This window comes from Triturus cristatus, chromosome 3_1 (genome assembly GCF_964204655.1).
Source record: "Triturus cristatus chromosome 3_1, aTriCri1.1, whole genome shotgun sequence".
NCBI classification, from domain to species: Eukaryota; Metazoa; Chordata; class Amphibia; order Caudata; family Salamandridae; genus Triturus; species Triturus cristatus.
Genome location: NC_140583.1, coordinates 18,877,330 through 18,902,377, shown reverse-complemented (window position 1 = coordinate 18,902,377; position 25,048 = coordinate 18,877,330). Strand labels below are relative to the sequence as shown.

Below are 25,048 nucleotides of genomic sequence, written 5' to 3'. Positions count from 1 at the left end.
TGACGGAGCGTCAACACTCGACGCCCAGTGACCCAATGACCATGTCCAACCCTAGAGCCTCAGTCCTGAATATGAGGCGGGTAACCCTACCCAACCCACCCAAGCCAGCCCTCCCTGGGCATCAGGCTCACCTTTCTCCACCGTCGTCCTCCACTTGCGTGACCAGTCCGCCAGCTGCTGCGCGTAGCTCCTCTCGATCTTGGCGCGTTCTTGGAAGCAGGAGACCAGCTCGTTGCACAGTTTGTTGCCATCATTGATCCGTTTCACCGTGTGACGGTAGCTGCCAGCCTAGAAAGTGCAAAGGGGTACATAAGGTCATCCTGAGGTGGGAATCCTGCAAGGCCTTCTGTGCCATGTCCAAGCTCCTGGTAGACGAGAACCTGGGGAGACCGAGGGACACCATGGGTACCTGCGAGAAAAGTCCCGGGTCCAATGATCTGGCGCACGCCACCCAGAGGAGACCGAGGGGCACCATGGGTACCTGCGAGAAAAGTCCCGGGTCCCATGATCTGGCGCACGCCAACCAGAGGAGACCGAGGGGCACCATGGGTACCTGCGAGAAAAGTCCCGGGTCCCATGATCTGGCGCACGCCAACCAGAGGAGACCGAGGGGCACCATGAGTACCTGCGAGAAAAGTCCCGGGTCCCATGATCTGGCGCACGCCACCCAGAGGAGACCGAGGGGTACCGTGGGTACCCCCGAGAAAAGTCCGGGTCCCATGATCTGGCGCACGCCACCCAGAGGAGACAGAGGGGCACCATGAGTACCTGCAAGAAAAGTCCCATGATCTACCGCACAACAACCAGAGGAGACCCAGGACACACAGTGCAAACACTTGGGGTCATACTCTCAACTCATCAACACATAGTGCCATGGCGGCTGTGTCTGGGCAGTGGTGTAACAAAGACCCTAGGAGTGTGGGGCTGAGGGTGCCGGCCTGCATGGGGGCCCCTCAGCACAGTACCCATGCCTATGAGGTCCTAAGTGAGTCGGGGGGGGGCTCCATGCACTCTGCAGGGAGGCTCCATGCACTCTGCAGGGAGGCCCCCTCAGGTCTTGTTACCACCCCCCCCTCCCCCCCCTGGTGTCTGGGGGGGGGGGGGGGGGGGGGGGGGGGGGGGTGCACGTGCTGTAGGTAACGCAGCACCACTCAGATACCACGACCACCAGTGACCTCAACATTGTGAGCAGCCGCAGCACCAGGGCTCGGACGGCTGGCACCTGGTGGACGTGCACTCCAACCAAGAGGGTGCCACCTGTGTTCCCGTCTAGTAGATAGTTACTACCTGTGTCCCAATCTAGAAGATAGTTACTGTGTCCCTGTTTAGTAGTTACTACCTGTGTCCCAGTCTAGTAGCTTGTTACTACCCGTGTCCCCGTCTAGTAGATAGTTACTACCTGTGTCCCCGTCTAGTAGATAGTTACTATCCGTGCCCCCGTCTAGTAGATAGTTACTACCTGTGTCCCCATCTAGTAGATTGGTACAACCCTGGTCCCCGTCTAGTAGATAGTTACTACCCGTGTCCCCGTCTAGTAGACAGTTACTACCCGTGTCCACGTCTAGTAGCTTGTTACTACCCGTGTCCCCGTCTAGTAGACAGTTACTACCCGTGTCCCCGTCTAGTAGATAGTTACTACCCGTGTCCCCGTCTAGTAGATAGTTACTACCCGTGTCCCCGTCTAGTAGATAGTTACCACCCGTGTCCCCGTCTAGTAGATAGTTACTACCCGTGTCCCCGTCTAGTAGATTGGTACTACCTGTGTCCCCATCTAGTAGATTGGTACTACCTGTGTCCCCGTCTAGTAGATAGTTACTACCTGTGTCCCCGTCTAGTAGATTGGTACTACCTGTGTCCCCATCTAGTAGATTGGTACTACCTGTGTCCCCGTCTAGTAGATAGTTACTATCTGTGTCCCCATCTAGAAGTTAGTTACTACCTGTGTCCCCGTCTAGTAGTTAATACCCGTGTCCCCGTCTAGTAGTTACGACATGTGTCCCTGCCTAGTAGATAGTTACTACCTGTGTACCTGTTTAGTAGCTAGTTACTACTGTTTAGTAGATAGTTACTACCTGTGTCCCTGTCTAGTAGCTTGTTACTACCCGTGTCCCCGTCTAGTAGCTTGTTACTACCTGTGTCCCCGTCTAGTAGCTTGTTACTACCCGTGTTCCCGTCTAGTAGCTTGTTACTACCCGTGTCCCCGTCTAGTAGCTTGTTACTACCCGTGTCCCAGTCTAGTAGATAGTTACTACCTGTGTCTCTGTTTAGTAGATAGTTACTACTGTTTAGTAGATAGTTACTACCTGTGTCCCTGCCAAGTAGGTAGTTACTACCTGTGTCCCTGCCAAGTAGGTAGTTACTACCTGTGTCCCTGCCAAGTAGGTAGTTACTACCTGTGTCCCTGCCAAGTAGGTAGTTACTACCTGTGTCCCTGCCAAGTAGGTAGTTACTACCTGTGTCCCTGCCAAGTAGGTAGTTACTACCTGTGTCCCTGTTCAGTAGATAGTTACTACCTGTATCCCTGACAAGTAGGTAGTTACTACCTGTGTCCCTGCCAAGTAGGTAGTTACTACCTGTGTCCCTGCCAAGTAGGTAGTTACTACCTGTGTCCCGGTCTAGTAGATCCTTACTACCTGTGTCCCTGTTTAGTAGATACTTACTACTGATGTCCCTGTTTAGTAGATACTTACTACCCATGTCTCTGCCTAGTAGATAGTTACTCCCTGTGTCCCTGCCAAGTAGATAGTTGCCACCTGTGTCCCTACCAAGTAGATAGTTACTACCTGTGTCCATGCCAAGTAGAGAGTTACTATGTGTTCTTGCCAAGTAGATAGTTACTACCTGTGTTTAGTAGCTAGTTACTACCTGTGTTGCTGCCAAGTAGTCCCTGCCAAGTAGATAGTTACTACCTGTGTCCCTGCAAAGTAGGTAGTTACTACCTGTGTCCCTGTTCAGTAGTTTCTACTTGTGTCCCTGCCAAGTAGCTAGTTACTACCCGTGTCCCTGTCTAGTTACTACCGGTGTGCCTGCAAAGTAGATAGTTACTACCCATTTCCCAGCCAATTAGATAGTTACTACCCGTGTCCCTGTCTAGTTGATAGTTACTACTTGTGTCCCGGTCTAGTAGATAGTTACTACCTGTGTCCCGGTCTAGTAGATAGTTACTACCTGTGTCCCCGTTTAGTAGATAGTTACTACCTGTCTCCCTGTTTAGTAGATAGTTACTACCTGTGTCCCTGTCTAGTAGATAGTTACTACCCGTATCCCCGCCAAGTAGATAGTTACCCAATCCCAGGCCTCGGTGCTGGGTTTTGAATGGACGCTCTCACCAGGCGCTGCCCAATCCCAGGCCTCGGTGCAGGGTTTTGAATGGGCGCTCTCACCAGGCGCTGCCCAATCCCAGGCCTCGGTTCTGGGTTTTGAATGGGCGCTCTCACCAGGCACTGCAGACTCCCAGGCGCCCTACGAAATCGCAGGCGCGCTGCGAAATTCCAGGCTCTGTGCAGAGTATTGAATGGGCACTCACCAGGCGCTGCACAATCCCAGGCTCGGTGCTGGGTTTTGAATGGGTGCACTCACCAGGCACTGCACAATCCCAGGCTCGGTGCTGGGTTTTGAATGGGTGCAGTCACCAGGCACTGCACAATCCCAGGCTCTGTGCTGGGTTTTGAATGGGTGCACTCACCAGGCGCTGCACAATCCCAGGCTCTGTGCAGGGTTTTGAATGGGTGTACTCGCCAGGCGCTGCACAATCCCAGGCTCTGTGCAGGGTTTTGAATGGGTGCACTCACCAGGCGCTGCACAATCCCAGGCTCTGTGCAGGGTTTTGGATGGGTGCACTCGCCAGGCGCTGCACAATCCCAGGCCTCAGTGCTGGGTTTTGAAAGGGTGGCTCTCGCCGGGCGCTGCACAGTCCCAGGCCTCGGTGCTGGGTTTTGAATAGGGGCACTCACCAGGCGCTGCACAATCCCAGGCTCTGTGCTGGGTTTTGAATGGGTGCACTCACCAGGCGCTGCACAATCCCAGGCTCTGTGCTGGGTTTTGAATGGGTGCACTCACCAGGCGCTGCACAATCCCAGGCTCAGTGCTGGGTTTTGAATGGGTGCACTCGCCAGGCGCTGCACAATCCCAGGCTCAGTGCTGGGTTTTGAATGGGTGCTCTCACCAGGCACTGCACAATCCCAGGCTCAGTGCTGGGTTTTGAATGGGCGCTCTCACCAGGCACTGCCCAATCCCAGGCCTCGGTTCTGGGTTTTGAATGGGCGCTCTCACCAGGCACTGCAGACTCCCAGGCGCCCTACGAAATCGCAGGCGCGCTGCGAAATTCCAGGCTCTGTGCAGAGTATTGAATGGGCACTCACCAGGCGCTGCACAATCCCAGGCTCGGTGCTGGGTTTTGAATGGGTGCACTCACCAGGCACTGCACAATCCCAGGCTCGGTGCTGGGTTTTGAATGGGTGCAGTCACCAGGCACTGCACAATCCCAGGCTCTGTGCTGGGTTTTGAATGGGTGCACTCACCAGGCGCTGCACAATCCCAGGCTCTGTGCAGGGTTTTGAATGGGTGTACTCGCCAGGCGCTGCACAATCCCAGGCTCTGTGCAGGGTTTTGAATGGGTGCACTCACCAGGCGCTGCACAATCCCAGGCTCTGTGCAGGGTTTTGGATGGGTGCACTCGCCAGGCGCTGCACAATCCCAGGCCTCAGTGCTGGGTTTTGAAAGGGTGGCTCTCGCCGGGCGCTGCACAGTCCCAGGCCTCGGTGCTGGGTTTTGAATAGGGGCACTCACCAGGCGCTGCACAATCCCAGGCTCTGTGCTGGGTTTTGAATGGGTGCACTCACCAGGCGCTGCACAATCCCAGGCTCTGTGCTGGGTTTTGAATGGGTGCACTCACCAGGCGCTGCACAATCCCAGGCTCAGTGCTGGGTTTTGAATGGGTGCACTCGCCAGGCGCTGCACAATCCCAGGCTCAGTGCTGGGTTTTGAATGGGTGCACTCACCAGGCGCTGCACAATCCCAGGCTTGGTGCTGGGTTTTGAATGGGTGCACTCGCCAGGCGCTGCACAATCCCAGGCTCGGTGCTGGGTTTTGAATGGGTGCACTCACCAGGCACTGCACAATCCCAGGCTCTGTGCTGGGTTTTGAATGGGTGCACTCGCCAGGTGCTGCACAAGCCCAGGCTCGATTTTGAATGGGTGCACTCGCCAGGCACTGCACAATCCCAGTCTCGGTGCTGGGTTTTGAATGGGTGCACTCGCCAGGCGCTGCACAATCCCAGGCTCGGTGCTGGGTTTTGAATGGGTGCACTCACCAGGCGCTGCACAATCCCAGGCTCTGTGCTGGGTTTTGAATGGGTGCACTCGCCAGGTGCTGCACAAACCCAGGCTCGGTTCTGAATGGGTGCACTCACCAGGCGCTGCACAATCCCAGGCTCGGTGCTGAGTTTTGAATGGGTGCACTCACCAGGCGCTGCACAATCCCAGGCCTCAGTGCTGGGTTTTGAATGGGTGTACTCACCAGGCGCTGCACAATCCCAGGCTCTGTGCAGGGTTTTGAATGGGTGCACTCGCCAGGCGCTGCACAATCCCAGGCCTCAGTGCTGGGTTTTGAAAGGGTGGCTCTCGCCGGGCGCTGCACAGTCCCAGGCCTCGGTGCTGGGTTTTGAATAGGGGCACTCACCAGGCGCTGCACAATCTCAGGCTCGGTAATGGGTTTTGAATGGGCGCTCTCACCAGGCACGCTGCGAAATTCCAGGCTCTGTCCCGAGTATTGAACGGGCACTCACCAGGCACTGCAAAATCCCAGTCTCTGTGCTGGGTTTTGAATGGGTGCACTCGCCAGGCGCTGCACAATCCCAGGCTTGGTGCTGGGTTTTGAATGGGTGCACTCACCAGGCGCTGCACAATCCCAGGCTCTGTGCATGGTTTTGAATGGGTGCACTCGCCAGGCGCTGCACAATCCCAGGCTCTGTGCTGGGTTTTGAATCGGTGCACTCGCCAGGCGCTGCACAATCCCAGGCTCTGTGCAGGGTTTTGAATGGGTGCACTCGCCAGGCGCTGCACAATCCCAGGCTCTGTGCTGGGTTTTGAATGGGTGCACTCACCAGGCGCTGCACAATCCCAGGCTCTGTGCAGGGTTTTGAATGGGTGCACTCGCCAGGCGCTGCACAGTCCCAGGCCTCGGTGCTGGGTTTTGAATGGGGGCACTCACCAGGCGCTGCACAATCTCAGGCTCGGTACAGGGTTTGGAATGGGTGCACTCACCAGGCGCTGCACAATCCCAGGCTTGGTGCTGGGTTTTGAATGGGTGCTCTTGCCGGGCACTGCACAATACCAGGCTCGGTGCTGGGTTTTGAATGGGTGCACTCACCAGGCGCTGCACAGTCCCAGGCTCTGTGCTGGGTTTTGAATGGGTGCTCTTGCCGGGCGCTGCACAATCCCAGGCTTTGTGCTGGGTTTTGAATGGGTGCACTCGCCAGGCGCTGCACAATCCCAGGATCTGTGCTGGGTTTTGAATGGGTGCACTTGCCAGGTGCTGCACAAGCCCAGGCTCGGTTCTGAATGGGAGCACTCACCAGGCGCTGCACAATCCCAGGCTCGGTGCTGAGTTTTGAATGGGCGCTCTCACCAGGCACGCTGCGAAATTCCAGGCTCTGTCCCGAGTATTGAACGGGCACTCACCAGGCACTGCAAAATCCCAGTCTCTGTGCTGGGTTTTGAATGGGTGCACTCGCCAGGCGCTGCACAATCCCAGGCTTGGTGCTGGGTTTTGAATGGGTGCACTCACCAGGCGCTGCACAATCCCAGGCTCTGTGCAGGGTTTTGAGTGGGTGCACTCGCCAGGCGCTGCACAGTCCCAGGCCTCGGTGCTGGGTTTTGAATGGGGGCACTCACCAGGCGCTGCACAATCTCAGGCTCTGTGCTGGGTTTTGAATGGGTGCACTCACCAGGCGCTGCACAATCCCAGGCTCGGTGCTGGGTTTTGAATGGGCGCTCTTGCCGGGCGCTGCACAATCCCAGGCTCTGTGCTGGGTTTTGAATGGGTGCACTCACCAGGCGCTGCACAATCCCAGGCTCTGTGCTGGGTTTTGAATGGGCGCTCTTGCCGGGCGCTGCACAATCCCAGGCTTTGTGCTGGATTTTGAATGGGTGCACTCGCCAGGCGCTGCACAATCCCAGGCTCGGTGCTGGGTTTTGAATGGGCGCTCTTGCCGGGCGCTGCACAATCCCAGGCTCTGTGCTGGGTTTTGAATGGGCGCTCTTGCCGGGCACTGCGCAATACCAGGCTCGGTGCTGGGTTTTGAATGGGCGCACTCACCACGCGCTGCGAAGCCTCAACCCCAGAGCTCACAATCGTGGGTCATTTTACACACATTGAGGGCTGCAACTCTGTTCAAAGTGTGCACCACACACAACGTAACATGCCAGAGAAACCCAGCATTCTGGAAACAGACATCACTCTTAGCAAAAGTGCCATGAAGTACAACATGCGAAACAACGAGGCACCGACTCGCGGTCATGGATCACCTTGACACAGTTAAGGACATGGATACTGGGCCCCATTGGGACCGGTTTCAGGGTCCGTTTGTAACCACTCCACGGCCCACTTAAAGCCCCGCCAAGAGCCCACTCGTCGGAAGCCCCACGAAGCAAGAGATGGCATTCTTTGTGTAGCCTCATCACCGTAGCAGAAGCCCCCCCCCCCCCCCAGGAGCCCGTGCACATAAATGAAAAGACCTCCTTACCTCGAAGAAGCTGCCGCCGGGGGCCTCGCCCCCCGCCTCTACCTCCGTCGGCATCTCGGTGCCCTTGCAGCACAGAATGGTTGCAGGTGTCTCTGTGGCTGTAAAGAAAGTAACCTGGTGAGTGGAGGCATTCCTGACCTGTCCATAGCCACCCTCCCCCCACCACCACACGATAGGCCCAGCCAATGCCCCCCCCCCCACTATGACAGGACAGGCCCTGCAGGCCAGACTATAGCCCCCTTTACCCACAAAATGACAGGCGCTGCGGCCAGCCTATAGCCCCCACCCTCCCCCCCTCACAACAGGACAGGCCCTGCGGCCCAGCCTATAGCCCCCCCACCACAACAGGACAGGCCCTGCGGCCCACCCTAAAGCACCCCCCACACATCAGGAAATGCCCTGCAGCCCAGCCTATAGGGCCCTTCACATCAGGACATGCCCCGCAGCACAGCCTATAGCCCCCCACACATCAGGAAATGCCCTGCAGCACAGCCTATAGACCCCCTCCGCACCCATCACAACAGGACATGCTCCGAAACCCCACCTATAGAGAATGAACCCTCTCTAGGGGCCACACATCAGGACATGTCCCACAGCTCACCCCAGGTTAGGGAGAATCACACACAAACCAATCTCACCAGCTCACAGCCTGTTACTATACTTTTGAAAGGCCCCAGATGAGGGCACCCGGCGCCCCCCTCCCTCCCAGACTACCCCCCCCCCCTTCTTTGCCATGTGTCAGCAGAGCCTCAGAAGATGTTCCGTGCATTAGACAATATTTGTTTTGGGCGCTGTGGTCACTTCCGGTTGCCGTGGCCAGGCCGCCTATTGGGTTCCACATTTCTTCTTGGCAGAGACTTCGAATCACCCCATCACCCACCCATCCCCTCGCTGCACGTCTGGGCAGGCACCCCGTGCCAGGAGGGCTCCCCCCCCCCTGCTTACACACTGCCCCTAATGGGCAGGCACCCCGTGCCAGGAGAGCTCCCCCATGCGTACTCACTGACCCGTCTGGGCAGGGCACCCCGTGCCAGAAGAGCTCCCCCTGCGTACACCCCATACACACTGCCCCATCTGGGCAGGGCACCCCATGCCAGGAGAGCTCCCCCTGCGTACACACTGCCCCATCTGGGCAGGGCACCCCATGCCAGGAGAGCTCCCCCTGCATACACACTGCACCGTCTGGGCAGGGCACCCCATGCCAGGAGAGCTCCCCCTGCATACACACTGCACCGTCTGGGCAGGGCACCCCATGCCAGGAGAGCTCCCCCTGCATACACACTGCACCGTCTGGGCAGGGCACCCCATGCCAGGAGAGCTCCCCCTGCGTACACACTACCCCATCTGGGCATGCAAGCAGGTACCCTATGCTAGTAGGAATACCCCCTGTTTACACTACCCCGTCTGAGCCGTCACTGCTTTAGGGATCCTTTAAAGGTTACAGTGAGATATATATGGTTTTGGCGGATGCTTCATGGACGCCTGCATCAGGGGTCCCCGTAGCAGTCTGGGGGACACCACCCTTTGTACCCACGAGAGGGAAGCAACAGCTTTAGGAGCCGGGCCGGGCCATCTCGGGGCGTTAGGAGCCGGGCCGGGCCATCTCGGGGCGTTAGGAGCCGGGCCGGGCCATCTCGGGGCGTTAGGAGCCGGGCCGGGCCATCTCGGGGCGTTAGGAGCCGGGCCGGGCCATCTCGGGGCGTTAGGAGCCGGGCCGGGCCATCTCGGGGCGTTAGGAGCCGGGCCGGGCCATCTCGGGGCGTTAGGAGCCGGGCCGGGCCATCTCGGGGCGTTAGGAGCCGGGCCGGGCCATCTCGGGGCGTTAGGAGCCGGGCCGGGCCATCTCGGGGCGTTAGGAGCCGGGCCGGGCCATCTCGGGGCGTTAGGAGCCGGGCCGGGCCATCTCGGGGCGTTAGGAGCCGGGCCGGGCCATCTCGGGGCGTTAGGAGCCGGGCCGGGCCATCTCGGGGCGTTAGGAGCCGGGCCGGGCCATCTCGGGGCGTTAGGAGCCGGGCCGGGCCATCTCGGGGCGTTAGGAGCCGGGCCGGGCCATCTCGGGGCGTTAGGAGCCGGGCCGGGCCATCTCGGGGCCTTAGGAGCCAGGCCGGGCCAGCTCGGGGCCTTTGGAGCCAGGCCGGGCCATCTCAGGGTTTTAGAAGCCAGTCCGGGCCATCTCAGGGCTTTAGAAGCCAGGCCGGGCCATCTCAGGGCTTTAGAAGCCAGGCCGGGCCATCTCAGGGCTTTAGAAGCCAGGCCGGGCCATCTCAGGGCTTTAGAAGCCAGGCCGGGCCATCTCAGGGCCTTAGGAGCCAGGCCGGGCCAGCTCGGGGCCTTAGGAGCCAGGCCGGGCCAGCTCGGGGCCTTAGGAGCCAGGCCGGGCCAGCTCGGGGCCTTAGGAGCCAGGCCGGGCCAGCTCGGGGCCTTAGGAGCCAGGCCGGGCCAGCTCGGGGCCTTAGGAGCCAGGCCGGGCCAGCTCGGGGCCTTAGGAGCCAGGCCGGGCCAGCTCGGGGCCTTAGGAGCCAGGCCGGGCCAGCTCGGGGCCTTAGGAGCCAGGCCGGGCCATCTCGGGGTTTTAGAAGCCAGGCCGGGCCATCTCAGGGTTTTAGAAGCCAGGCCGGGCCATCTCAGGGCTTTAGAAGCCAGGCCGGGCCATCTCAGGGCTTTAGAAGCCAGGCCAGGCCATCTCAGGGCTTTAGAAGCCAGGCCAGGCCATCTCAGGGCTTTAGAAGCCAGGCCAGGCCATCTCAGGGCTTTAGAAGCCAGGCCAGGTCACAGACTCCGGTCAAGACTGTGGAGCTGGTTCAAAGGACAGAACTCTAGACCCCAGAGGGTATACGTATCCTTGGTCTGAAGTCTGTAGAGCCAGTAGTAAAGACTGAACTGGAACCAAGCAGGGGGTACGTCTCCTCGGTCTGAAGCCTGTAGAGCCAGTACTAAGGACTGAACTGGAGACAGGAGGGGGTAGGTCTCCTCGGTCTGATGCCTGTAGAGCCAGTACTAAGGACTGAACTGGGAACCAAGGAGGGGGCACGTCTCCTCGGTCTGAAGCCTGTAAAGCCAGTACTAAGGACTGAACTGGGAACCAAGGAGGGGGTACGTCTCATCGGTCTGAAGCCTGTAGGGCCAGTACTAAGGACTGAACTGGGAACCAAGGAGGGGGCTCGTCTCCTCGGTCTGAAGTCTGTAGAGCCAGTACTAAGGACTGAACTGGGAACCAAGGAGGGGGTATGTCTCCTCGGTCCGAAGCCTGTAGAGCCAGTACAAAGGACTGAACTGGGAACCAAGGAGGGGGTACGTCTCCTCGGTCTGAAGCCTGTAGAGCCAGTAGAGCCAGTACAAAGGACTGAACTGGAGACAGGAGGGGGAACGTCTCCTCGGTCTGAAGCCTGTAGAGCCAGTACTAAGGACTGAACTGGGAACCAAGGAGGGGGTACGTCTCCTCGGTCTGAAACCTGTGGAGCCAGTACTAAGGACTGAACTGGAGACAGGAGGGGGTACGTCTCCTCGGTCTGAAGCCTGTAGAGCCAGTACTAAGGACTGAACTGGGAACCAAGGAGGGGGCACGTCTCCTCGGTCTGAAGCCTGTAGGGCCAGTACTAAGGACTGAACTGGGAACCAAGGAGGGGGTACGTCTCCTCGGTCTGAAGCCTGTAGAGCCAGTACTAAGGACTGAACTGGGAACCAAGGAGGGGGCTCGTCTCCTGGGTCTGAAGTCTGTAGAGCCAGTACTAAGGACTGAACTGGGAACCAAGGAGGGGGTACGTCTCCTCGGTCTGAAGCCTGTATAGCTTATACTAGGGACTGAACTGGAGACAGGAGGGGGTACGTCTCCTCGGTCTGAAGCCTGTAGAGCCAGTACTAAGGTCTGAACTGGGAACCAAGGAGGGGGTACTTCTCCTCGGTCTGAAGCCTGTAGAGCCAGTACTAAGGACTGAACTGGGAACCAAGGAGGGGGTACGTCTCCTCGGTCTGAAGCCTGTAGGGCCAGCACTAAGGACTGAACTGGAGACAGGTGAGGGGGTATATGAGGCCACGGAGGGGGGCACATGTGGCTGTGGAGGGGGTAGGTCTACTGCCCTCGTAGGCCTCTGCAGCGCCCAAAGGAATTCTATTTCAGCACCGGAGGCTCAGAATATTGCTTCTTTTACTGTAAAAACAGCAGCTAATGAAAAACGTTTTAACCTCATAAAAACATATTTCCCATAACACTGCATACAACCGCCAACCATCGCCATCTTAAGAGCCTCTTTATTTGCTACTTGGAGCGGAGATAAGTGGCTCTTAATTTTCTGATATTGGTTAATGTGGATATTGCTTTTGTGGCTAGCTCCTTCCCCGCACTCATGCCTTGAGTGAACGAGCTACCCGTTTCCAGATCTCAAATTCGTGAGATTTCTTGTGTGCGCGACTACAGGCGGTGAACGCTTCACTCCGCGGTTACTACCGTGCTAGTGTCTCCGGTCCTCCCGCCTTCGGGAGCAGTTCTTGAATTGTTACCATGCGCTCTTCAGAGCGGTTATTTTTGCGGTCTCCCACGTGACAGAAATCGTTGCCATCCCTAATATTGGGCCTGATAATTACATTGAGCCTTATGTGGACGGACGTAGCCCAATTGGGCTGGTTTTGGGCGACGCACAGTCCTACCATTATCCTCCTTGCCGCAGCGTTTATTCAACGCTCGGCTTCCCGCTGCCTCGCTTACTGCAGCTTCGTCCCGACGCCGGCGTGGCTGTGGAGCGAGTGCACGCTCAATTAAACCCTTTGACTCGTAACATCCTCGACTTCTGGGGCTGCAATAATTTTGTGAATAAAGCGGATACTGAGGAGCTAAGAGCCTTTATAGGTTTGTTCGATCTGTGTGCATGTTGGGTGGCTCCCCCCGGACTGATCCTTGGTAGACAGACTTTGCATTTACCCTTCATTTAATAAACAAATATCAATTGCAATGAAAGATTGGGTTCTCTTTGAGGAGGAAGGATGCAAGTTCTGTTATGAGGAACAGCAGCGATCCCTTTTGGTAGATAACTTAGTTACACCCTGGATGCTTCTGTCTGTCCAGCAGTCAGTCCACAGGGCTATTGTGACTGCTGTCCCCATTATGGCGACTCAGACCTTAAACCTATCACTGCGCAATTAAGGTGTTTCGCGAAATGATATGGCTTTCAAAATCCAACACCACCGGAACCCAGCCAGGTTCTTCGGAGGCACCCTGCAAAGCTAACGCCAAGTCTTTAAGGTGGCCTCACACAGGCGTTCTGGCTAATCCCTTAGGGTGATTTGAGTGACCATGGATATTCAGCCCCCCTCGGCTTCCAAGAGTGCACCGCACAAGCGTAAGGATGGGAATCACACCGATAAGGATATGGACTCTCCCCATTCAGATCATATTCCGCCCAAGGAGAAAAAGGCGAATAAATCTGCCTCCGCTAAGCCACGTGTTGCCAATGCGAGTCTCTCCAATCCCTTTACCTTTAACCCTCAGGATACTGTCCATCTAGGTTCATCTGATTGGGGCCCAGCTCCCGAAGTGTCGGAGTACCTTCATGAGAATTTGAGACAGGGTTTTGATAAGGTTGTGTAACCACCTTTGTGCAGACTGCCAAAGGCCAGACATCCCCGACAAGGTCGCAGAAACCCCAGAAATAGACCCAAACACACCAACCTTCTTGAAAATATTTGTGAAGGATCCTCAAAAGGGTATTGACAGCTCTTGGCGTGGCTGTCAGGATAAGTTATTGGACTTGGATGGACCTTTGGCAAAGATTTTGGAAGTGGCCAAGGAGACGGCCACTCGTGTGGATCCCAATATATTAGCTGGCTGGACAAATCGGAATATATGGTTATTGGAGGGAACATGAATTGCACTGTGTCAACTGAACAGCGTAAATCGATCCTTATCTGAATGGATTCTAATCTTACCAAGCTTGCTTCGGCCGAAGCCGGGCCCTTGCCCGAGGGCTGTCTCTTTGGAGATAAATTTGTCAAGGATGTGTCTAAATATGTGGGTAACTTTACATAACTGGATAAAGCCCAATCGAACATCAAACGGGTCTTCCAGGCTTAACCAGGCCTGGCAAAGCAAAGGCTGCTCGCCAGGCCGTTTCTACTATCAAGGTCTTCCCGGGGTGGATACTGTCGAGGTAGAGGAGATTAGGACTCCACCAGGGGTGGCACATTCTACCACACCAGACAAAGATTCTCTGCACGCCGTTTCAACCGAGGCAGCCATAGAGCGGGATTTCAATCCCAGAATTCAGCAGGTAAGCGTAGTCATTACCCGAGAAGTGACTTTGGGGGTCGTGTTCAGTTTTTCCTCCACAATTAGAGGACTATCTCAAGATGCAGGGGTTTTGCAGACAGTTCAGGGGTTTCATCTAGAGTTTTATAAGACTCCTCAACAAGTGTCTCCCCCCTCAGCGGTTACATTTTTCCCGAAAAAGAGTGCTCTTTTACAGACGCAGAAATAGAAGACCTGCTGCAGAAGCATGCAGTGGCGTATTGCAAAGACAGTGCCCGCGGTTTCTGCTGCAGCGTCTTCTTGGCTCAGAAACAGGGTGATGGTCAGAGTTTGGTTCTGAATTTGAGAGATTTCAATCACTTCACAGTGTACAAACATTTCATGATGGAGGGCATCCATCTGTTAACAGACCTATAATGGAAAGGGGATTGGATGTTCCGGCTGGACCTCATGGATGCGAATATGACCATTCCCATCTTTTCTCCTCACTGGCGATTTCTTCAATTCCGATGGAAGAACAGATAGTTGGAATATTTGGTCCTTCCTTTTGGGCTTTCTTTAGTACCATGGTGTTTCCTCAAGCTGATGAAGCCGGTGATAGGCCATCTCAGGGAGCATGGAATACGCATGATCGTCTACTTGGACGATAGTCTCATCATGGCCCAGTCACAATCCTTGGCCAGTCTTCATTTACAGATGACAATCTCTCTCTTGCAGGATTTGGGTTTCATCATCAACAGAATCAAGTCAATTCCTCGTCCGTCCCAGATGATGGACTTTCTAGGGTTTATCGACTCCCAGTCGGCCAAGCTGAATATTCCCAAAATGAAATTGCATGATATGAAGAAGGAACTGACTTCAGCTCTCTGACAGGTGGTTTATTTAAGGGTGATTGCCCATTTGGTGGACCTGTTGACATCCTCAAAGCAAGCCATTTTCCTGGGTCATTACCAGGCTCTCCAGCAGTTGGAAATTCAGCATATTCAGAAGGGTCTGTCATATACCGATCAGATTCCTTTGACAGAGGAAGTACAGGAAGAAATCCACTGGTGGTTGGGACACGAGGGTGCCTGGAACAGTAGGGCCATCTTCAGGTCCCAACCGGAAGTGATAATAGAGTCAGATGCAAGCCAGTGGGGTTGAGGAGCGTGTTGCAGACGTATCTCCACCAGTAGAAGGTGGTCTCTCCAAGAATTGTCTCTTCACATCAACTGTCAAGAGTTGTTGACAGGATCCTTGGCGATACGGACCCTCTTCCCCCACGCAGTTTCTTCTTGCATTCTTTTCAGGATGGACAACATATCTGTTGTGAGATACATCAACAAGTTAGGTGGTATGAGGTCGTGCCAATTGACTTTTGTCACTATTGTCCGGGTCATCAGATATCGGTGATAGGGGAGTACATTCCGGGTCAGCCCAGTGCTGTGGTGGACTGGAATTTCAGTTATCGGACAGACTACAGCGACTAGCAGCTCCATTCGCGTCTGTTCCAATAGATGCAAGCGATCTGGGGGTCTTGCACGATAGATCTTTTCACCTGCAGGTTGAATCGCTAGTTAGAGACGTTCACCAGATGGAGACCAGATGCGTTAGCGAAAGCAACAGATACTTTTTCAAAAGACTGGTCAACGAATCTCAACTATGCATTTGCCCTGTCCATTCTCATTCCCAGGGTGGCAACCCAGATCAATCGAAGTTGAAGAGGTAGTGTTGGTAACTCCTCTTTGGAAATCCCAGCCTTGGTTCCCGATTCTATTGGAAACTGTGTGCAATTATCCTCCGCTCCTTCCGTCATCTCAGACAATGCTCCAGGGCCCTCACGGAGAACTGCATCGGATGACAATGTCGAAGCGGTTGTCCCTAATGGTCTGGATGCTTTAGGGCAACAGTGGGAATTGGCAGGTATTTCAAACATTGCTTCAACTTTCATACAACAGGCCTGGGCCCCTTCCACCAGGAAAGGACATTCTTCAGCGTGGCGATGCTGGGTGCGTTGGTGCTTGGAACAGCACGTGGATCCGGTGGGGGCAGAATTACCCCACGTTGTGAATTTTCTGTCTGACAAAGTTTCGGCTGGTTTGTCTAACAGATTGGTGAATAATTTTCAATTGCCCATTTCTGAGTCCATACCCAGGTGGATGGTAAGCCGTTGAATATGCACCCGGTGGTTTGTAAACTGCTTAAGGGTATCTGGGTGGCTAATCCTCCGAAAGCTAAGCATTCATTTTTGTGGGATGTATCATTGGTCCTGGCTCTCTTTGAACAATGGCCGGACAATTCTCATGTGTCTATGAAACAGTTGTTAGCTGAGCTGGCTATGCTCCTCTGTTGATCTGCCTGTAGACGTACTTCGGATGTGAGAGTTCTGGACTTAACAAGTAGAGTGTTTAGTCCTAAAGAGTTTCCTTTACCATCACTGGCAGAACGACAACCTTTCCCTCGCTGTATAGAGTAGAATGCATTTCCTGCTAATGTTAAATTGTGAGCGTGTCAAGGTTTGAGAGCTTCAGAGGAATGCGCTCGTACTTTGCGGCCTGAGGGTTCAACTCAATTGTTGATTGCTTTGCAAAAACAGATTCAAACCCGTTTCCTCTGCCACAATTGCTCGGTGGTTAAAATCAATCAAGGTGGAATGGTACTGAAACGGAGGTGTTTGGTGCTCATTATGGTGGGGGCTATGCCCTCCAAGTCATTTATGTTGGGTTCCACTATCCAGGATATTATGAGATCAGCTGATTGGTCATCTGAGTCTACATTTAAATAGTTTTATTATAAACGTGTGGGCGATATTACTGCTGTATTTGATAAGCGATAAACTAGCAATAATCTGAGCCTCCAGTCCTGAAATAGAATAAAACATTTGCTAGCATTCGCCCCAAGAATTTTCAATTCTATTAAGGACACGGAGGCGAGGATTATCCCGCCCAATGTCACACTATTGTTGTGATTTGACCCACCCGTAGATATAGTCTGTGTTATGTGAATTTTACGGTTCGTCTTTTTCTTCAATGTTCAGATCGAAAAACAGAAGGATCCTGTCCAGTATTCATATCGTGGGTGACACTTCATGCTCCGGTATGAGCTTTTGCGCTCATGTTAGATGGCCGTTGGAGTGGGCCCTACGAGTGATGCTCGTCGTTATTGCAGTTGGATTTAATAGAGTGTGCGGAGCAAAGAAAGAGGCTCTTAAGATGGCGGCTTCTATGCACTGCTAGCCCATGATTGATGGTTATATCAGGGCTCGAAAAGTCTGAAAAATATTACTAGTCCTGCAGGTCTAGTACCTTAAAAAATCGCCTCGACCTAACAGTAACCTACTTGACCTCCGTCTCTGAAAGCGGAGCAAATGTGACAAGATAACAATGTTTAAAGGCATCTTTATTGCTCATTTGCTTTGTGAGCAATAAAAAGGCCTTTAAATCTTGTTATCTTGTCACATTTGCTCCGTTTTCAAAGACAGATGACAAATGTTAGTATGTTTTCTTACTCGCCAGAAAGGGCGAGTAGGACCTAAAAATAGCTCGATCTCCTTAAATTTACCTCGCAAATACGAGAGGTCGAGTAGATTTGTCGAGCCCCGTTATATGCAAAGTACCATTGGAAATGTTCTTTCTATAATGTTAAAAAGCTTTTCATTGGCTGCCGTGTTTTTTCAGTTAAAAAAAATTAAAAAAGCAGCAATAATCCACACCTCCCTGTCCTTAATAGAATTGCGTGCAAATGCTAGCTAATTTTTTACTCTGAGGTTTGGCAGCATTAGGCAGAGCCTGCAGAAGTTAACTGACTCCTGCCCAGCCCTTCCAGCTTGACTGAGGGCAAGAGCAGGAGCTGGGAACTGTGCTCTGTTGTTGCAGGAGGCAGACTCCTCCAGTGGCCACCTGAGGGTACTGCACAGAACATTCACTGACTGCAAACAGCATGGATAAGCTATGTGGACTGGAACTGTCCCTGAGGAACCCCAACTCTGCAGCTAATAATTTTTTGTCAGGAATTTATTTTAATCAAAATACTTTTTGACTTTTACTAAATCGACCTGGCAGCTTTTCGGATTGGTTTCTTGGAGACGCAAGTGCTGCGCTGGTAGGATGAGGCTTAAGGCGCCTTCTTGTTGCTGCACTGCTCAGGGTAGTCTAGGTTGACTTGGAGAAAGAGACGGACCAAGAGCGAGCTTACCCTGGTGCCCCACCGAACATTTCTGCTTCCTGCGTGCCCTCACGCCTCTGCCTGTGCCCTCCCTCACTCTCCCTCGCTCACAGCCTGTGCCCCCCTCGCCCACCGCCTGTGCTCACCCTCTACCTGTGCCCTCCCTCACCCACAGATGGACTAGGACCCTACTCAGGTGCTCAAAAGGGACAGTCACTGCCCCTCTACAGACAGATGTCACAGGAGGGCAGGGTGCTCAGAAAGGACAGGCACCGCCTCTCTACGGAGAGAAGGCACAGGAGGGCAGGGTGCTCGGAAGGGACAGTTACTGCCTCTCTACAGAGAGAAGGCACAAGAGGGCAGTGTGCTCAGAAGGGACAGGCACCGCCTCTCTACAGACCGATGTCACAGGAGGGCAGGGTGCTCAGAAGGGACAGTCCCTACCTTTCTACAGAGAGAAGGCACAGGAGGGCAGGGTGCTCAGAAGGGACAGGCACCGCCTCTCTACAGACAGATGTCACAGGAGGGCAGGGTGCTCGGAAGGGACAGGCACTGCCTCTCTACAGACCGATGTCACAGGAGGGCAGGGTGCTCGGAAGGGACAGTCCCTGCCTCTACAGAGAGAAGGCACAGGAGGGCAGGGTGCTCAGAAGGGACAGGCACTGCCTCTCTACAGAGAGAAGGCACAGGAGGGCAGGGTGCTCAGAAGGGACAGGCACAGCCTCTCTACAGACCGATGTCACAGGAGGGCAGGGTGCTCGGAAGGGACAGTCACTGCCTCTCTACAGACCGATGTCACAGGAGGGCAGGGTGCTTAGAAGGGACAGGCACGTACTCTTTATTGTGATGTGTTTCGTTTCGATTTAGATACCCGTATATAGGTTTCCCTGAATCATGTCCTTATATTGGCACAACTCGCTTTGCCCTAATTTAGGCATAGAATCCCAGCCCTTATTTAGGCATTAGCCATGCTAACCAAATACAGGCATGGTCACCTACATCCTTCCATCCCACGTCGTGACGAGTTCTTAGAACCCAGACCCTTAAGCCGAACGGGACTTTCCCTGGCTAGGATTATTGATTTCTCCAAGAACTCATCTATTATGCATGAACTACATCCTTAGGGGTTCATCCATGACGTCTTCCTCTGCCCGACTTTACGTCAATGCTAGCATTCCTAAGCACCTTGCAGGTATAAATATACCTTCCCTTACCATGGCATGCACGGTTCGCCACAGCAAGTTCGGAAGAGACCATACCCTGGCCTGACGCACTGACAAGACGCTGTCATCCCTGCTCGCAGAGAAACCAGCTTCCAGTGTTCTGACTCTCTTCGCGGAGTGTTAGATTTTGAGACCCGGATAGAGATTCCTACTTCACTCATTCTAAAGGTACGGAGCTGACTAGAACGTTGAGCGACTCTTGGCATACTAAACTTAGTATATACCATACTATAGAAAACAGCACCTACCTCTTACCTCGCACTTCACTTGGGTTAGGTACACGAGGGTAGGACTATTTAGAAGCAGCAGACGAGTATTCACTTTTTAGCCTGTGTTATTTATGTATGTATATATGATTATATGTCATAGCTAAAAGACAATGCTATTGCAGTATTATTTCTTCTAACTGCTTACGCTGTGCGCATTACATCCTGCTTACGGTCTAATGATTGTAACAGCTCATATCTCTTACACGAGAAACAAGACTTTTCAATAAAACCTTTTATTGAAACGCCCTTCTATTTCTGTGCAACTCTGGAGAAACTAAACATGCACGATTGACTGAGTGAAACTGTCGCTTAGAATCGGAACACGTCTCAGAATCGTGGAAACAATAGATAACAAAGTTGTCATTTTTATGCAGTTGTCAGAAACTAATCCCTTCTTGTTCATTCAAGAAGTTTCTAGTGACCTCTGAGTTACCTGGCACACAAAGTAATTAAGTTTAATGCACTCGATAGGAGCATACTGACCTTAGTCCTATGCAAAAACTATAGTGTATATTATTCCAATGCGCAGAGTTTATAAGGGATATAGGAACTACAATACATGGTGCCCAATGTTTGGTAAGGCACTAATTTAACGCTGGGCACTGAAGTAACTCAGTCGTGCTTTCCACAGAGACCCCTACTCATAATACTCCATGAGACATCTGGAGAGGGTAGGGATAATATCCGCCATAGCTGAGTAGGACGAGAATCCTATGTATAAGCTGTTTGGTTTGTTCAATGTTGAAGGATACAGTGTTCCAAAATATTGTGCACCTTATCTTTGTTTCCTTGAAACTTGTTCTGCATTTTTCTAAAAAACAATGTCTCAAAATGGGGATAATACAGAGGCTGCGGCTGACCAAGTCGTAGCAGCCTTTAATACTACAGGTTTAAATGAAAAATCGATGAGGGTGTTATAAACATCCATCCAAATTGAAGGAGAGCCATCATTCTAAAACTTATAAAACATGGCCTATCACCAAGAGGTGGTAGAGCTGATTTTGTGATAGAGGCACATGAATCTTTTCAGAACGAGGTATTTTATTTGTGGATTACATTCCCATAATCAAATCCTGTAACACGTTGTTAGACCTGGCACATTATCGTGGGTCTCCCTTCCATTTTTCGCTGTTGCCTCATATGTTTTTGCTGGTGTTAGTTGCTCAGGGCACTGTGCCACTGCTGTCCAGTGCCACAGTGCAAGTGCTCCCTATTGTAAATTGATGTATGATTTGTGATTCCATGATTGGTTGGTTTGGTTTACTGTCAGACCCAAGTACAGTACACCAGGAGTGCCCAGGGCTTGTAAATCCAAATACGGCTGGTAGGCTTGCAGCACTGGTTGTGCCACCCACAGAAGCAGCCTGTAAACGTGTGTCTAAGGTCTGCCATTGCAGAGCCTGCGTGCAGTCTGGTACTGTCATGCTGACTGGGCAAGTGCACCCACTTGCCAGCCCCTAAACCTTCTCTTTTCTTCATATCAGACACCCCTATGGTAGGCCCAAGGGCAGGGTGCATTTTAAGGATAAGGTAGCACATGCCCTTGTGTGTGTGTGGCATGTTCTAATAGTGAATTACAGCCATTTTCATTTTTCACTATTGCAAAGCTACCTGTTCGCCATAGGCCAGAATGGGCAGTTTGGTTATTACATCCTATAATCCTAACTGACTCAGGGAACATGGTAGAAATTTGAATTTAGTATGCCTGAACTCAGAATGATAAAATACATCTTTTAGTGAAGTTGGTTTTAACATTCTGTGTTGGAAAATGCCACTTTTAGAAAGTAGGCATTTTCTTGTCTAACCATTCAAACCTGCCTCTGCTAGTCTGTGTATTCCCTGTCTGGAGTTTGAGTGACAGGGCTGGGGAATTCCAGGAGACAGGGTGAGGTGTCCCAGTGGTGAATAGAGATATCTGCATCTAGATGGGTGGGAGGAGTTGCACCTGGGACCTGAATAGGCCTGTGCCTTCCCTCCACAATGCTGGCTCCACCTCCTGTGGTGCGTCTGATGTCTCTGCCCTGCACGCTGAAAGGAAAGAAGGAATCAGGTAAACGAAGTGCTTCAGGACTGACCGGAACTGGTTTGAACAAGGCAAAGGCCCCTCTGCCCTCAGAGGACAAAGGATTTTGGAGTATAAGTATTGGGACCTTGATCCCAAGAAATTAGATCACTTTGGGAAAGAAGAAGAAACTCTGCTGAGGAGAGGAACCAAGAAGAATCTGAGGAGAGACTATCCCTGAAACTGGGGGATTGGCCTACAGGGGTTGCCTACTGCCAAAGAGAGGAGCAAGGAACTTTGTATGTACTTTTGCTCAACTTGTGAAGGATCTCCAAGGGCTTGGAAACGAGCCTGCCTCCTGCTGAAGTCTCCGGAACAACAGACTTCACCCCCCAGCTCCCTAGAGTTCTTTGGAAGTGCCTGCTGCTGTTGTTGGGCCTTCTGAGGGACTGCGTGTCGCAAGGAGCTGGAAGCGTGACTCAAGAAGGAGAAGCGTGCCGCCGTCGGAGCTGCTGTCGTCGCATCTCGTAAAGTGGGTCGCCGCTGCAGCATCACATCGAGCGGAAGCGTCTCGCATCATCCAGGAAGTGTCTCGCAACGCCGAAGAAGCATGTCGCCATCGCAGCCATCATAGCGGACACATTGCACCGCATCAAGAGAAGAGTCTCGCATCGAGGAAGAAGCGTGTCACCATCGCAGCCATCATGGTGGTCGCATTGCACCGCATCAAAAAAAGTGCCTTGCATCCACGGAGAAGCGCGCCGCCATCGGAGCTGCGGTCGTCGCATCGCGTAAAGGGGTGTCGCCGCTGCAACATCGCATTGAGCGGAAGCGTCTTGCAACGTCTGAGAAGAAGGTCGCTGCCAAGGCCGCTGTCGTCGCATCGTGTAAAGTGTGTCGCCACTGCAGCTGAAGCATCAAGTCGAGTCTTCTCGCAACATCGGGAAGCGTACCGCATCTGGAAGATCTTCACGTCTTTATTTCTTTGCACCAAAAACGTACTCGCATCAACATCGTTGCAACACTTTCGTTGCCCTGCGTGTCGCATCTAAAAGGTACATTGACTTAAAGTGTCGCATCTAAGAACTAAAGAGAACTAAGCAAAATTCTACCATCTAAAGTAACAGCATTGTGTATTTTTGTCGTTTAATGGTCTTGTGGTAAATCTATATAAAGAATACTTACTTTTGATATAAAACCTGTCTGGTATCCATCTGTAGTGTTGTCACTTGATTACTGTATGCGTTCACAAATGCTTTACACACTGCCTCTGAGATAAGCCTGTCTGCTCGTGCCAAGCTACCAAGGGGGTGAGTAGGGGTTATTTTAGGAGTGTACCCCCTTACCCTGACTAGAGGCGAGGGTCCCCATTTGTCACAAGTGCATACCTGTGCCAACTGGAGACCCCCAAGTCTAACATTGATGGTCAGCGGTGAGGATTCTGGACTTGCATTTGTGACTCATGTACAGGGATTGGTGAACACTACTTAGTGAGCGCAGACCATAGCGCAACCAATACTTGTGGTAGATTTCTTTTAGGGACTTTCTATTTTTGAGTACTGCCAAGCTTAACCATGGTGGAGAAAGCAGCATCCATAGTCTCTGTTGAGAATGAGTGGCAGTGGGAAGAAGAGAAACTGGACAGCTACCCAGTAAAACAGCTAAAGTTCTTCTGCAAGAAATTCAATGTTTCTACTACTGGATGCAAAAATAAGCCAGAGTTCTACAAGGCGCTGAGGGCCTGGGTAGAAGCAAGGAATACCACTGATGATGATAATGCAGAGGAGCAGCTGGAAGGGCCAGTGGGCTCAAGAGGGAGAACCCCTTCCCCTGCCGGGAGCAGTGTTTCTGGTAAAAGTCTATCTCCAGAGGAGGTGGCATATAGAAAAGAGTGTAGGATGCACAAAATGGAGCTGACCAAGCTCAAGTTAAGTGGCCAGTTAGAATTTGAAATGCAAAGTAGAAAGTTAGCCCTAGAACAGAAGAAGCTACAGTTTGAACATGAGGGATTTGGAGTTGAAAGCCAAAAGCTTAGATATTGCTCCCTCTGGTGGCAGCACACCGTCAATGCCTGTGGAATCTAGAGTGTACATCCCTAAAGATGTGGTGAAGGAATTTTTTTTAAATGATGATATTGGGCAGTGGTTCAAGGCCTATGAGGTAGCCATGTCTTCCCACCGGGTCCCTGAGAAGGATTGGGGAGCGGGGTTGTGGGGGCGGTTCCTTAGTGAGGGGCGAGACACACTGCTAGACTTGCCTTCTGATGTCTATAATTCCTATCCCCACATGAAAGATGCATTGATGTCTAGATATGGTTTGACTCCTGAGATGTACAGACAGAGGTTCAGGGGTTGCACCAAGATAGCAAACAGTACCTATGATGAATATGTCACTTTTTTTCAGCAGAGCATTGGATGGTTGGGTGAAGGGTAGCAAAGTTGATGATTTTCAGGGGCTTCTTGATTTAATTGCATGGGAGCACTTGTCAAGTAACTGTTTTCCTGAGCTACTCCAGCACCTGATTGATAGTAGGCTGACTAATGCTAGGAAGCTTGCTGAGGAGGTGGACCGCTGGGTCAGTACCAGGGTCCACAAGGGTCACGTGGGAGACTCAGCCAAGAGTGGGCAGGGTCCCCAGCAGAAGAGTGGGGGGGACAAGGGTAAACAGAGGGAGTTCTATAGAAGGCCCCAAAGTAATCCCCAAGGGAACCAAGGGAAAGGTTCTCAGCCTCCCCCCCCAGAAACCATCATGGGCCCCGACAGGTCCACCTGTTCAAAGAGGGCCCCCAAAATGCTACAAAAGTGGAGAACTGGGTCATTTTGCCAATTAACCCAAATGTCGCCTGTTTGGAAAACCAGCACCCACTGGTGCAGCCCCCCAGCAGATGGCTAGTGTAGCCCTGGGTGAGGAGATGGGTGCCCAAGGTGGGTGGGGTCCCGCAGAGATGTCCCTCGTCTCATTAGGAGACTGTGAGGTGGTCCCCAGGACCCAGCTGCCTGATGACACTAAAAAATACAGGCAGTGGGGGACCATCAATGGCCATAGAGTGGAGGCTCTTAGAGATACAGGAGCCAGTGTGACAGCTGTCAAGTGTCACCCGGTATCTCAAGAGCAGGTTGTCCCTGGAGCATTCTACCCAGTTGTTGCCGCTGACAACACAGTCACTGCAAGGTGGCTCAGGTTCCCTTTGAGTCGGGGGGGGGTGGGGGTCTCTCTGGTACTCTTCAGGTAGCTGTGAGGCCCGCCATGCCTGTTGACTGTTTGTTAGGGAATGACTTGGAGAGCTCACCTTGGGCGAAGGTGGAGCGGAGTGCTCATTTAGAAATGTTGGGTTTGCCTGACTGAGCGTGTGTGACCACCCGGTCAATGGCAGCGAGTAAAGTTGCTCAAGAGGACCTGAAGCCCGAGAGGGAGGCCCAGGTACCTGC

The 25,048-nt window shown here is 52.9% G+C and overlaps 1 protein-coding gene across 18 annotated transcripts in view; it reads right to left on the bottom strand.

The window, feature by feature from the left end:
• Window positions 1-25,048, bottom strand: part of PACSIN3 (protein kinase C and casein kinase substrate in neurons 3) — a 339,753-nt gene that overhangs the window by 123,940 nt on the left and 190,765 nt on the right. For all 18 annotated transcript variants that reach the window (XM_085646611.1, XM_085646617.1, XM_085646623.1 and 15 more), the window contains 2 exons: window positions 7,745-7,842; window positions 132-288 (listed from right to left, as the gene is read on the bottom strand). In XM_085646611.1, coding sequence (XP_085502737.1) covers window positions 132-288; window positions 7,745-7,798 — 211 coding nt within the window. In that variant the 5' untranslated portion in view covers window positions 7,799-7,842. The remainder of the gene's footprint in view (window positions 1-131; window positions 289-7,744; window positions 7,843-25,048) is intronic.